This window comes from Mastigoproctus giganteus, chromosome 13, assembly GCF_048544385.1.
Source record: "Mastigoproctus giganteus isolate SK-2022 chromosome 13, ASM4854438v1, whole genome shotgun sequence".
Taxonomy (NCBI): Eukaryota; Metazoa; Arthropoda; class Arachnida; order Uropygi; family Thelyphonidae; genus Mastigoproctus; species Mastigoproctus giganteus.
In genome coordinates this window covers 82211583-82226193 of record NC_143587.1, presented here as the reverse complement: position 1 = coordinate 82226193, position 14611 = coordinate 82211583, and the positions used below count along the sequence as shown (strand labels likewise).

At 34.9% G+C, this 14611-nt stretch overlaps 1 protein-coding gene across 2 annotated transcripts in view; it reads left to right on the top strand.

Annotated features, from left to right (window-relative positions):
• Taz (tafazzin, phospholipid-lysophospholipid transacylase) overlaps positions 1 to 14213 on the top strand; it is a 254338-nt gene extending 240125 nt beyond the window's left edge. Inside the window, exon 7 of one of the 2 annotated variants that reach the window (XM_090387175.1) lies at positions 14125 to 14213. In XM_090387175.1, the coding sequence (XP_090243301.1) occupies positions 14125 to 14157 (33 nt within the window). In that variant the 3' untranslated portion in view covers positions 14158 to 14213. Of the gene's footprint in view, positions 1 to 3165; positions 3509 to 14124 lie in introns of those variants that run through there. The other variant, XM_090387176.1, reaches the window with a different exon arrangement.
• Positions 14214 to 14611: the final 398 nt, after the last annotated feature.

Sequence of the window (14611 nt, the reverse complement as noted above, 5' to 3'; positions counted from 1 at the left end):
TTATCAAGATTAGTAAAAAGTTGTAGAACTTGGAGAACAGCTAGAATTGGAAGTGGATGCAAATGATGTAGAGCAGTTTGTCGAAAACACAGAAGAAGAATTAACTAATGATGAGCTGATTGAGCTGGAACTACAAGACGTTAGAGAAGAAGTGAGAGAAAAGGTAGAAGAAACACCAGAGCCTGCAAAAAAGATGCAGTCATTTGCCATAATTAATAAGGGAATGTAGATGTTGGAAGCAGTGGATCCGAATGTTGAAAGATATTCAAATGTGTACAGAACATTCAAGGTGCCCTTGCTTGCTACATGGAGATCTACAATGAAAATAAAAAGCAAAGTGCACAGTCAGTCAGCATTACACAAATTTTTCAAGAAGACTTCGATTGTTCCTTTGCCATCTGCTGAAAAGTAGTCTAGCACCTCTTTCTCTCTCTCACACTCAGTGAATAATTTTAAGATCTTTAATTGTGAAATTTTTACTTCCCTTTTCTTATTATATTATTATTATTATTACTATTATTTTCTTAGTAACCTTGGGAACCATACCCCTATATTACCATTGTTATTTATGTTCAGCTTACGAACCATTTTGACTTATGACAGAAGTACCAGAACAGAACTCGTCATAAGTCGGAGAGTATCTGTATATATCAATATGAAGTATGACATTAGCATTAGTAGAGGCATATGATGCAAGAAAGCAAGCTTATACAGCATCACCCAAAAAAAAAATCCCATTTCACACAACCATTGGCTCTAAACGTTTGTTCTTCATTGAATTTATTTAAGCTATCAATTTCCACAACGGCAGATGGAAGTTTGTTCCAGCAATCAACTACCTGCTGGCTAAAGGTAAATTTCTGCATGTCTATTCTACAGCTGTCCTCTCAATTTAAATTTATGCCCCCTCAGGTTCATAATCTGAGCAAGAGGAAGAACCCCATCAGCATTGAGCCTGCTCAACCCATTCAAGGCCTTATACACCTCAATGAGAATTTAAGCCTCCTTGTTATGAGAACCCCTACATTTCCCTCACTGATCTTGTTGCTCTTCTCTGTACTTGTTCTAGCAACTCTATATCCTTCCTAAAATGAGGCCTTCAGATCTGTATGCATTACTCCAAGCATAGCCTCACCATTGCCTTATACAAAGGAATAATCACCTCCTCCTCCCCACTAGCAAAATTCCTGTATAACATTGACAAGGCTCCATGACCTGCTCTGGCAGCCCTGTCTGCAGTGCTCAGAAAACTTCATATCTGACTGCACAGTTACCCTAGGTCTTTTTCATTCTCTACTTCTCTGAGTAGTACCACACAGTTGGTACGTTTCTCTGGGGTTACTTTTACCTATATGCAGTACTTTGCATTTGTCAATGTTAAACTTCAGTTGCCGCTTCTCAGCCCATCCGTTATGATGTCTTTCATGACAGCCAGTCACATTTCTTTTCTTTTCTAGATAAATAATAGTCGTTTCTTTCTCTATCAGTATAAACTATTGTGCATTTTTACATTGATTCAAAAAAGTTGCTTGTCATTCTCCTGAGTAATTTAATTTCTGGGTTAATGGTTTTGCTAAAGCTACTGTTGTTTAGTGTTGTTGAAGTATGACTCAAAGTTAATGTTCCATCATATCCTTCATATGATTAATGAGCGACATGGTTGGACTTGACAATCTGAGAAAATATGTCAGAATTGCAAAGAAAATATCTGACAACGTTAGTGATATAAGGCTGAGCATTATCAATATGTTATAATTAAGAGTTACATAACTGTTTGAGAAATGACAGAAGAACAGGACTGAATATACTGTAAAATTATTGAAGTTGTGGGATTTCTTGAATAAATTTCAGTTGTGACTGGCTGTTATAAAAAATATTATGATTTATAGTGCATGATTTGTTGGCCTTTACTGAATACAGGAATATTCTTCTATTCATTAAAGGCATACTCTCTCTCACTGTTCTCTGTGATATTATAATGGCTCACCATTTATCTTTATTGCTTGTCACTAATTTAAAAATCCGTTGGGAATTGGAAATTTTAAGTCTTCTTCAGCCAAGGCTGTAGTAATAAGCTAATCTATGGCAGAGGAAGCAGGGCTTTTTTATCTCTATTATTCTAAATTTTTCAACCTGAACAATGTGCAGACCAGCCACAAGCAAACTATGTATATAGAAATACACATCATAAACATCATGTATTACCATGTGAATTTGATGCACTGTAACTAAAGTAATCAGTGTACCAAGTAAAACCCCAGTCGAAAAAAGATAATTCATTTGCTATTCTTCATTCTGGAAGTGTGTGTTGGTGGGGGGAGGTCAAAATAATACAAAAAATAAATGTAACCTTGTCTTCATTATTGGTGCTTACTGATATTTGATGTCTAAAAGATGAATTAACAATCTATAATCCTTCCTCAGTGAGTGACAAACCTGTTAGCAGCTGCTTTCCAGAAAATTATCCAATCCATCGTGCTCTGATGTTTGTTTGGATTCTTCAATGCTGAATAATGTGTTCTGTTATCCACTGGTGCCATTGTTAACCAACTTTGCTGAGTCTGATTATGCAAGCCCAATCAAACTCATTCAGTTTGTTCACACTATTCATCCACATGGTCTTGGATGCCTTAAGAGCCTTTTCAGCAGAATGGCTCACCAGTTTTGTTCAAACTTCTTTTGATACTAAAAATAGTAATGTCATGCTGACCCCTCCAATGACTCTGTGTCACTTATTTTCGATTTCAACTAGTCTTTTCGATCATTTTTATATTTGGTAGAGTCACTGGTTAAAGAAGCCGTGCAGGACCATCTAGACAGGAATGCAGTCATACAGCAATCACAGGAGGAATCTGTTAGCATGTTCACTGCCTCAACACCTATATGTGTAAAACAGCACTAGGAGTGTTGTGCTGCACTGCACCCAAACTATGTATGGCATAACGTATAAAAGCAGTCAACCGACAAGTGCTATAAACATAAAGGCACATGAAATTAACAACTACTCAGTATTGGCACACTGGTGGAATGCATTTGCAGTAATGCTTGCTGTTTGTTTATAGACTTGGTACACAGTTTTGTTTGTATTTCTTGCTTATGTTGATGTTAGTTTGCATACATAAATATACTTTTTATAAAATTTTATGAATTTTTTCTGATTTGCAGCTCAGTACAAAAGTAAATGATAGCTTTTAACAGTGAATTCCACACAGTTTTAAACTGCAGTCGATTCCGGTTTTTTGGGACACATCGGGACTAGTTCATTGTGGCCCAATTAAGCGGCTGTCCCAATTATGTGTGTTTTGCTAAATTGTTAAAAATACAATGGACCCCCCCCCCCCTGTTTTACGATTGATTTTCTGTACGATCAAATCACGTTATGATGGACTCACCATAGTAAAGTACCGTTCACTGTACAATGTGTAGTAAGTGCCAGTCATTGTGATCTCGTTTGTGAATTGAATTTTAATTCTATTAAACAGCAATTCTAATTAGCAAAAATAGAAGGAATATTATCCACAGGCTATAAAAGTAAAGATATATCAAGCACAAAATTTACACTTTATTACCTTACCAATTAAAAAATTAAATGATACGTGAAAATCAGAAGAATATTTTCCACAGGTTAGCAAAATAAAAATAAATTTACGCTTACGTGCATAGCTTAATTAATGCATACTGTAATATGTACATAGTAACTAGTTGATATTTCTATTCACTAATATTTGTGGGTGGGGGTTAAAATTTAAAACAGTAAAAAAGATAAGCAATCAATAACAAAGAACATGGCACACATATACACACAAATCGCAAGTAACGTGATACTCACAGTGAGAACAGAGTAACAAGTTATGAAGCTTAAAAAATAGGAATGAAGAGAAGATTCTGAAAATTTGTTTTTTATATGATTGAAGATTTCATGGAAGGGGAAACACATTTCACCATAACATGAAAACCAACAGAATTCCAGCTATCGGTGTTATTGCAAATGCAATAAGGTCGAGTTTACTATCTGTTTATAATAGATTGCACTAACAGAAAAACCCAATAAACAGGGGACTGCTAATTGTTATATGGTCGTGACCTCCAGAAATCCGACCGAACCATGTGATACGGTCAGAGACAATCGTAGGGTAATCTTGAGTGCTGCAGTCTCCTGCCCCGATTAAACAGCATGTTGTCCCAATTAAGCGAGGTAAACCCTGGCTATTTTCTCAATTAGGTTCTCTTCTTTAAGAATTTTCCCAAATAAACAGCTGTCCTGATTAACCGGTGGCCCAAATAACCGGAATCCACTCTATTCTGTACGAATTTTTGGTATGCTGGGGGTGTTGGAATGTTGATTTTTTTTCCAACATTCCAAAAATTATGGCACATTGAATGATTTCTCTCATGTAGGTGGCAGCGAAAGTATTAAGGGATGAGCTTATTGACCAATCAGATTGAATACTACTATGATGCTGATGCAGTAACAAAGGAAATGGATGCAAAAAATACTTTTTTACATTATACTTTGATTTCAGAAAAGCTTTTGATACTGTTCCACATAGACTGCTGAAAAAAATTGGAGCAATGTGGAATTAGGGGAAAACTACTATGAGTAATGGGTGGTTACATGGGAGAAGATAGAATGAGTAACAATGAGCACTGTTCTTCTTAGACTAGAGTTGTTAGTGGAGTAACCAGATTTCAATGCTAGGCTTATTGTTGCTTTCAGTATTTATTAATGATACTGATGAAGTTGTATTAATGCTTAATGTCCAAGGTACTTCATATGGGTAGCAGTAATTCCAGATTAATGTACCGACCGTGTGGTATCACGCTTATGTTAATGGAGAATAAATAAATATCTGGGGATAATATTGCAATCGAATATAATTCTCTGAGCAGTGCAAATAGGCTGCCAGGATAGTCCAGGTATGGGGTTTTGTCAATGACATACAGGAAATTTTCCAGTAGGGGTAAGGAGGTGATTATACTGTTGTATAAGGCAGCTTTTCCCAAACTGGGGTTCATGAAATGAACCCTCTGCAACTGGTCAAATTATTCGTTCTATGTATAGAAAATTGATGATAAATAAAATTATTATTATATATTTATGTAAAAATAAGAATAAAAGATGAGTTGTTCAAAACTTTGAATTTTCTTTTCAGAAAACCTAGCGTACACACACATGTGTATATAATCTATTATGAAATAATGGAATGAATGTAAAAGGTATATCATGAAATAATGGAATGATGTAAAAGATATATCAGATCAGATTAATGTCATCAATTATAGATTAAACATTACATCAGTCTGTAATCTATTTACTACTGTAAGAGTGTAATTGGTACCATATAGTTATTCAAAGTATGTTAAAACTTTAGCATAAAATTACTAGGCGGGCTATTGGGCCAAAATAACCTAAAAAGACTAAGATAGCCTGTGCTGGTTTACTTCTTTATACCCTAGAAATAAACATATAATTAGCAATAAAATAAAAATATAAAATAGAATAAAAGAATGATTCTTGGCTAATTATTGATAATTGTATAGACTGAATGGCTATGGTACCAATTACACACACACACACACACACACACACACACACACACACATATATATATATAGTGGTCTGCAAACTTTTTTTGATTTTTGAAGGGTCCATAGATCTCAGTAGTTTGGGCACCACTGGTATAAGGTTTAGTTAGCCCATTTCTGGAGTACTGCATACAAGCCTAGAAGCTTCATTTGCAGGAGGATGGATCTTTTGAAATGGTGTAGAGAAGAGCAGTGAGATTACTGAGGGAAATTAAAAGTGAAAGGAGGAGTAAAATGGTATTCTTACCAGGAAAGATGTCAATTTTGCAAATTGCAATGCCTGGAGACTAGACATCTGTGTGGAGATTTGATTGAGGAGTTTACGGCTCTGAATGGAGTCATTGGAATCTTTCCTTTTGCTCAGACTGTGAACATGAGGGGACATAAATTCAAACTGAGGGAGGATGTTTTTTTTTTTTTTGCTGATGCTGTATAATCTTGCTTTCTTGCATCAGTTACCACTACTAATACTAATTTTCAGATGATGCAAAATTGACAGGGTAGCTAATTACAGTAATCAGGGTATACTACTGCAAAATCTAGAAAAATTAGGCACATGAGTTGAGAAAGTTAATTTTCAGAACTGAATTAAAATTGAAATTTAATATTGACAAATGCTAGGTGCTGCATGTGGATAGCAGTAATCCGAAAGTAACATAGGGTAGTAGTACACTCGGGGAAGTGGAGAAATTAAAAATAAATAAGACCTGGGTGGAAATTTGCTTTTGCTTTCAGAGACATGAAGTTCTCTGAGTAATGTAGACTGGCTGCTAGGGCACCTGTGGGATAATATGAATGATGTACTGGAATTTTGCCAGCATCTGATTTAGCACTGCATACAAATCAGGAAGCTCCATTTTAGGAAGGATGTGGATCTGTTGGTGCAGAGAAGAGAAAAGTAATTAGCAAGGGGAACAAAAGGGTACTCTTGCCAAGAAAGACTTGAGTTCTGAAAATTGCAGTGCCTGGAAACTAGGGAACTGTGTGGAAGATCTGATTGAGGTGTGTATGGCTTTGAATGAATTCAGTAAGGTAAATGTTGATGGTATCCTTTCTTTTGCTTAGGCAGCACATATTAGGGATCATAAATTTAAATTGAGGAAGGATGGTTGCAGCAGAGATGTATAGAAATTTGCTTTCAGACAGAGGTAGTTGACTGATGGAACGAACTTCCACTTGGTGTGAAGGTGATAAGTTTGAATAAATTTAAGGAGGAATTTGACTGATTTATTATTATTAGCCATATGGTGCAAGGAAGACTGAGGCTTATGCTGCACCAGCCAAAAAAAAATTTCCAAGTTACTCAGAGAGAGAGATAGAGAGAGCAAAAGTCAGAAGTAGAAGGAAATCACTAAGAAAGAGAAGAATGATGATATCCAGCACAGGACCCTGGGTGTTCCAAGCCCGTACTCACTAGATGTGAACCCCTGAGATATTAGAGGGGATGGACAGGTGATATGGGAAGTTTATTTTAATATTTTATCTATAATTGTTTATTTTTATTTATTTATTTATTTATTTTTGTCCTATATAAGCTTGCTTTGTTGCATCATTTTCCAGAACTGATACTAATACTAATATATATTATGATTTATTGACATTAATTTTTATATTAAAGATCCAAAAACTCTTATGGTTGGGTTGGTTTACTGATGTGTTACATCACACAAATAAAACTATCCATGAAGAAAGTGTAATACATAGTTTTACACAGATTTGTCTTCACTTATTTTGCTAGCAATTAAGGGAATTTTGTTAGAGCAGTAATATTTTTCAGTGCTGATTTCCAACCTTTTCTCCACTGGGGAATGGGATTGCTAGATGTTTGGAATTTGATCTTACTGGGAAATAGAGCAAATACTGGACATATAAATGCCTGGTTATTATCCAATTAAGTGAGTTTTATGATCATTTTATATATTTAAGTTCATTAGTTTTTAGTTCACAAGTTTTAATAAATTTGGCAATCATCGTTGCTGCTTAGGTAGAACTTTATTTTTATTATTCCAGAATAATAAATTTTCAACTATTTCAATGAAATGTCAATTTCTGTGGATGATAGATCAACATAATAAATTTTGGTTAAATCTGTTCAAAGTAACTGTGTATGTTTATAGTATACCTCTCAGTTGTTGAGATGTAAAATATGTTTTCTCTCTAAAAAAAATTTGCAATTGAATTAAAATTGTAGGTTATTATTTTTTATTTCCATTTTAGTAAGAAATACTAATATAAAATATAATCTATCCTGTTCCGGCGAGAACTTTTTTTTTGTGCCAAACTTAAAATAGTGCACAGACAATTTGCAAATCGCAGTTTACTGTATTGAAAATTAGCCCTTAGATTTCTTCCACCTCCAAAGTGTTCATGGACCACATGTTGAGAAATATTGCATTATATTATGATTTTTACATATGTATTGTGTAGTATTTATAATTTATGCACTTGCTGCATTTTATCTTTCGTCATATTATGTTTATCATGAATGATGAGGACAAAAAAATAAAAATTTTATCTGTAAGTTAGTCTTCTTTTTACTGATATTTTGCCTGCACTGATAAACCTGTATTTTGGTAACATCATCATCTGTGGCAGACTCCGGTTCTAGTCCACCTATTTTTATTATAAAAAAGTTTCCCATTTCCTTGAAAATTGAGTTGCCCAGTAAAACTATGCTCTATTGGATCAGAGTAGTCTGTACTCAATTATTCATCCAGAGACTTGAATCAATTGTCTATCACTTGGTAGGATGCTAGATTTGTGAATCCTTGACAATTCCCCAGTTTTATTCATCTCTAGGACATCAACCTATTTCTTCAGTGATTATATTTCATCTAGTAATGCTGCAAGTTTTAGATTGGTATAATTCTTGCAACTGGAATACAGAAGACAATCATCAGTTCAACTATAATTATATACAGGAGTGACCATGGAATACATGCCACAGATTGTACAAGTGATGAACTCATGAATCACATGTACACTCCTGTCTGAATTGTGATATCCTGTATTGATATGTTTATAGTGGATTTTGTAAAAGTCGTTATTAAGGTAAGAATATAACTTACGAAATTAACTTTACAAAATATTATAGTAACTGAATTAGCAAAATATTCAAGAAAACTGACATTGAAACTTAATTTTAACTTTACATGCAGATACCAAAAAGAATGTAGTTACAAGAATTAGCTTCATAAAAGGTAATAATTAATTTTGTAAAGTATTACGGAAAATAACTACAAATTTACAGAAATTAATTTCAAAAAAATTAGGAATTCAATTTGTAAGATATAAAAATTGAGGTATTCCTTAAAAAGGCCTTATGCAAGTTTAAAATTCATGAGAACTAGGATTGCAGATATACACATCTGATCACTGTGACTGCCCTTTGCTTATTAGTTGGAAAATGTTATGAGCTACTCTTGCAGCCCGTCTGCACTGCTCTCTGAGCAGTGCAGATGGACTGCAAGAGTAGCTCATGGTGTCTTATCAATGATATACAGGAATTTTTCTAGCAGGGATAAGGAGGTGATTATTCCCTTGTATAAGACAATGGTCAGTCCACACCTTGAGTACTGTATACAGGTCTGGAGGCCTCATTTCAAGAAGGATGTAGAGCTGCTGGAGCGAGTACAGAGAAGGGCAACAAGGTTAGTGAATGGAACAAGGGGTTGCTCTTACGAAGAAAGGCTTACGTTTTGCAAATTACAGTGTCTGGAGACTAGGCACCAACGAGGTGATCTGATAGAGGTGTATAAAGCCTTGAATGGTTTAAGCATGCTCAATGCTGATGGGATTCTGCCTCTTGCTCAGAATAATCACCTGAGAGGGCATAAATTCAAATTGAGGAAAGACAGATGTAGGATAGATGTCCGGAAATTTGCCTTTAGCCAGCGGGTAGTTGGTTGGTGGAACAGACTTCCATTCCTTGTTGTGGAAGGTGATAGCCTAAATAAATTTAAAGCTCAGCTGAACAGTTATTTCAAACGACGGAGGGGTGAAGTCGAAGTTTTTTTTTTTTTTTTTTCTTTGGCTGATGCTTCATAAGCTTGCTTTCTTGCATCATATGCCTCTACGAATGCTAATGCTAATCTTTGGTGATGGTCCAATTTTTAGGCAAGATGATATATCTCTTTTTGAGATTACCCTGACTTCTAATCTCTCTTGGCACAAGCACATTACAAATATTGCTTCATCTGCATCTACAAAAGTTGGTTTTCTCTTTCACTCTCAGTGTTACTTTTCTTCCAAATAGCTGCTCACTCTGTACAAATCACAAATTGGCCTGCCATGGAATATTGTTCCTAGAACTGGTGTAGCGCCAGAAGAGGGCAATTAGGTTAATTAATGACTAACAGAGTCTCTCCACTCTGTCTCACAGACGTTCTCTTTCTGCTGCATGCCTTTACTACATGTACTTCCATTGACACTGATTTTCTGAATTGACTTCTATAATTCCCGCTCCCTCGTTCAAAGTCCGAACCCATGCCACCACTAGCCAGCATTCATTTACTGTCCAATTTCAACCGCACAGAACCGAATTTTCATTATCCTCATTTATTCATTCAACTGCCGTTTTCTGGAACAACCTTCCTTCATTTGTATTTCCTGAAAATTACAGTCTACAGAAGTTCAAGTCTAATGTCTACAAATATCTTCTTTTGTCTTCTCAACCTCCAACCCATGCACGGTTCTAAGTATTATAGGTTCTAATACCTCGTATTTTTGATTTTCATAAAAAGAAAAATTACCAGGCTGTTGTTGGAGTAACGAGTAAATTCCAATTATACATTTAACTACTAATCAATGGCAGTCACATCAAGAAGGCAAAATTATACTATTGGATTTAAGCTAAAAGTAGTAGAATATACCAAAGAATATGGGAATAGAGCAGCAGAACAAAATTTCGGGGGCACTTCTGAGATGATTCATCAATGGAGGAAGCAAGAAATTTTATTACAAAAGCTGATAAAACAAAGCACAACCTTTGTAAAATTCCACCTAAATGGCCAAATTTGGAAAAAAAAACTTGTGGAATTGGATAATGGAACTCAAAGACGAGGGTTTTGCAGTGAGTACTAAAACGATAATAGTAAAAGCACAGAAACAAGCAGGTGATATTGGGATACACTACTTTTAAGGAACTGAATCTTAGTGTTATTTCTTCACAAAAATAAACGGGTTAAGTTTATACACAAAAACTAGAATACCTGCACCGCAGTTTTAACTTGTGCTGATGGGAATAAACTTCCACCAATGTTAATAAAAAAAAAAAAAAATCTTTACCACAAGGTAAACTGTCAAATGGAATTCACGTACTTGTACAACTGAAGGGATGAATGAAGAATATATCACAGATTGTTTTGTAAAAGATTCGTCCACATGTCCTAGTGGTCTACTGCGCAAAAATGCACTACTAGTATGGTATCAGTTTAGAGCACTTAGGACTGAAATCATCAAATAACTGGCTGAAATGATGACCACAGAATTGGTGGTAATTCCGGGTGGCTTAACTTTCCAGTTACAGCCATTAGTTGCCAGCATCAATAAGCAATGAAATAAATGGATTATATGACGCCTACCATTGTAAACGTGTGTGAATGGGCGCTGAAGTCATGGCATGTTGATATAGGCAAGATGATATATAAGATTGAAATCGTGATCAATTCATTTAAAAATTGTGGTATAAGTGATGCATTGGATTGCACTGAAGGTCATTTATTGTATGAGACTGATAGTAGTTGAGAGGAATGATGATCAAGTCAGTGATTTTTTTTCTTTTTTTTTTATGAGACCCCCAAACACGAAAGGTATCAAAACCTATAGTACTTAGTACCGTGCATGGGTTGAAGGAGAAGTATGGGGAGAGGGATGCTGGAAACTTTGCTCTAGAGACTAAACATGGGCTTCACTTCAAGCCTCCAATAAGCAAAGTGGTATTTCACCAGTTGATGAAAGTCATCTACCACATGAATGAATCGGAAGTTGAATAATACTTAAATAATAAGAGCAATAATCCTGTACCTTTCTTTATTCGCTTTTGGGCTTTATTTTTATTGAATTTTAAATTTCCATTGTATTAACAATAAATTTTTTTCGAAAGTTTTTTTCTTATAAGCAGACAAATACGGTATTTTATTCTTCATTTTATTTATTCAGGTGGAGATGAAACATTACACAAACCAAGTGGCATAACTATGCCAATGCAGCAGCATTGGTGCCAAGCTTGAAAGGGGCCCGTGAAAGTTGGAAGATAGATTCATTTCTCAAGATAATTACGAATTTCATTAATAAATGAGCAATTTTTTAAAATTAAATGTACCACATTCTTATCAATATGGCAACTGGCCGCCCACGTATTGTTTAGATTGATGGCCACGCTCATAGAAATATTAGTAAATAAAAGATAGCCGTGAAATATTCAGCAAAACCAGTGTCAAATATAAATATACATCATGGTCTGATTTTATTTTAGTGTTGGTGAATTTATATTTTTTGTGTGCCTACTACTCTGATTGTTGTTAGAGGGTAATATGTTTCATTTTACAATACACAAATTTGTCACATAACAGTCTAAATTTTGTCGTTTAGTGCCTTTCGGCTAGATATGGCTTTTTTTTTTCTTTTTTTTTTTTTATCTGAAACCAAAAACTACAAAGTCTAGAAATGAGTTATTACTATGCTAATTAGAGGCACATCTGAATCATGGATCCTTTGATCCTCTCGTATGGTGTTCTGAAACTGGCCAGTGCATTGGGAGCGACTCTTCCTATAATTAACATTTATCCTGTAGTGTTCAGAGAGCAGAGTAAACAATGACCAGGCAGAGTAAAGCGATACTCCAGAGCATGAAGGTTTGTTAAATTTATGGTTTTTGAGGTTTATTTGTCGTTATTCACAACATTCTACCCTTATGTGTTGCTTTGTTTCTATACAGCCAACTATTGCTTTGTTTCTCTACAGCTTCTATGCAAAGGCCATGGACTTTGTTGCTGGCCATGAATAATACATTTTATAATGCTATTATAAAGTTTCTTAGAACACGAAAAAATTCACTCATTACCAGCATTTTTTTTTTTTTTCTAACTTGTGACAGAAAGGCTATAGATGTAAGGAAATTTATTATTCCAGTTTTCATTCACAAATTGTGGACCATTCACAAATTATGAATGATCCATGACATCAGCGATCATCAAACTTTGTCCAGTTTTGATGCTGGTATATATTATTCATTGCTGTAGGTTTATTTACTATTTTTTTGCATTTTGTTACAAATTGGCAGAACGATTTGTAATTTTACTACTCTGGTGTCATAAAAAATATTTAATTTAAAATTTTTCGGAGGATCATTTACTTTTTTTGCACTCAATAAACAAGGAATGCACACCCCTGAATAGAGAAGTATGCATTGATTTGCTTTGTGCACAATGCAATGTCAACTTTGTAGTGATTCTGTAATAAGTGATTTTATTATTCCATGTAAGTGAATTTATTAATTCAGTTTTCATAAGTTTATTTGATTGACCATTCACAAATTATGAATGTCCATGGTGTCGCCAATCGTCAAACGTATAGTTTGTAATAATAATACATGTTACTCATGTAATAATAATACATGTTGGGAAAAGGAGGTGATTATTCCTCTGTATAAGGCAATGGTCAGGCCACGGCTTGAGTACTGCGTACAGGTCTGGAGGCCTCATTTTAGGAAGGATGTTGATTTACTTGAGCGTGTACAGAGAAGGGCAACAAGATTGGTGAGGGGAATGAAGGGATCCTCTTACCAAGAGAGGCTTAAGTTCTGCAAATTGCAGTGGCTGGAGACTAGGCACCTGCGTGGTGATCTGATTGAGGTGTATAAGGCCTTGAATGGGTTGAGCACGCTGAATTCTGATGGTATCCTTCCACTTGTTCAGATTACGAACCTAAGGGGGCATAAATTCAAATTAAGAAAGGACAGATGTAGAATAGATGTGCGGAAATTTGCCTTTAGCCAGCGGATGGCTAATTGCTGGAACAAACTTCCATCTGTCGTGGAAGTTGATAGGTTGAATAAATTTAAGGAGGAACTGGACAGGCATTTGGAGGGATTGGTGTAATTTTTTTTTTTTTTTTTTGGCTGATGCTGCATAAGCTCATACATTTGCTTTCTTGCATCACATGCCACTACTACTACTACTATAGATGTGCGGAAATTTGCCTTTAGCCAGCGGGTGGTTAATTGCTGGAACAAACTTCCATCTGTCGTGGAAGTTGATAGGTTGAATAAATTTAAGGAGGAACTGGACAGGCATTTGGAGGGAATGGTGTAAATTTTTTTTTTTTTTTTTTGGCTGATGCTGCATAAGCTCATAGATTTGCTTTCTTGCATCACATGCCACTACTACTACTCATTGCTGTAGATTTATTTTATTATTATTATTTTTTTTTTTTTTACTATTTTTTGCATTTTGTTCCAATTTGACAGAACGATTTGTAATTTTATTCTGATGTCAATAATTTTTTTTTATTGAAAATTTATTGCTGGATCATTTACAGATCACAGAAAGATATAATATGAATTTGCACTAATCGCTCAGAACTCAACTTCCTCTCTGAAACTTTCGTGGTCAATGGCTCAAAGACGCTAAATATAAGAACTGACTCTGCAAATTAGATAGTGATTATTTAAAATGTTTTTGTGAATATTGTAAATGCATGCTGACAACCAAATTAAGTGATATTGAAATTACATAATGATCTTTTTGGTTTCTTTGATAAATTTCTACACAAAGGAAAAGGTTAAGAAAACACTGCAGATTTAAAAATCTCACTTTCAGATGCTAAAATCATTGAGGGCAACGAATTAGTCAAGTCTGTGAATGTGGTAGATATTGATGGCCATATGCTAGTGGAGGAAATGGAAACACTGAAACCAATTCTTCCAGAATCATGCTTCGAAAATCCTTTAAATATTTTAAAATTTCTCGCAACTAATGAAAGAGCCGCTGGATTTTCGAATTTATTCATTTCGCTATGAATATTT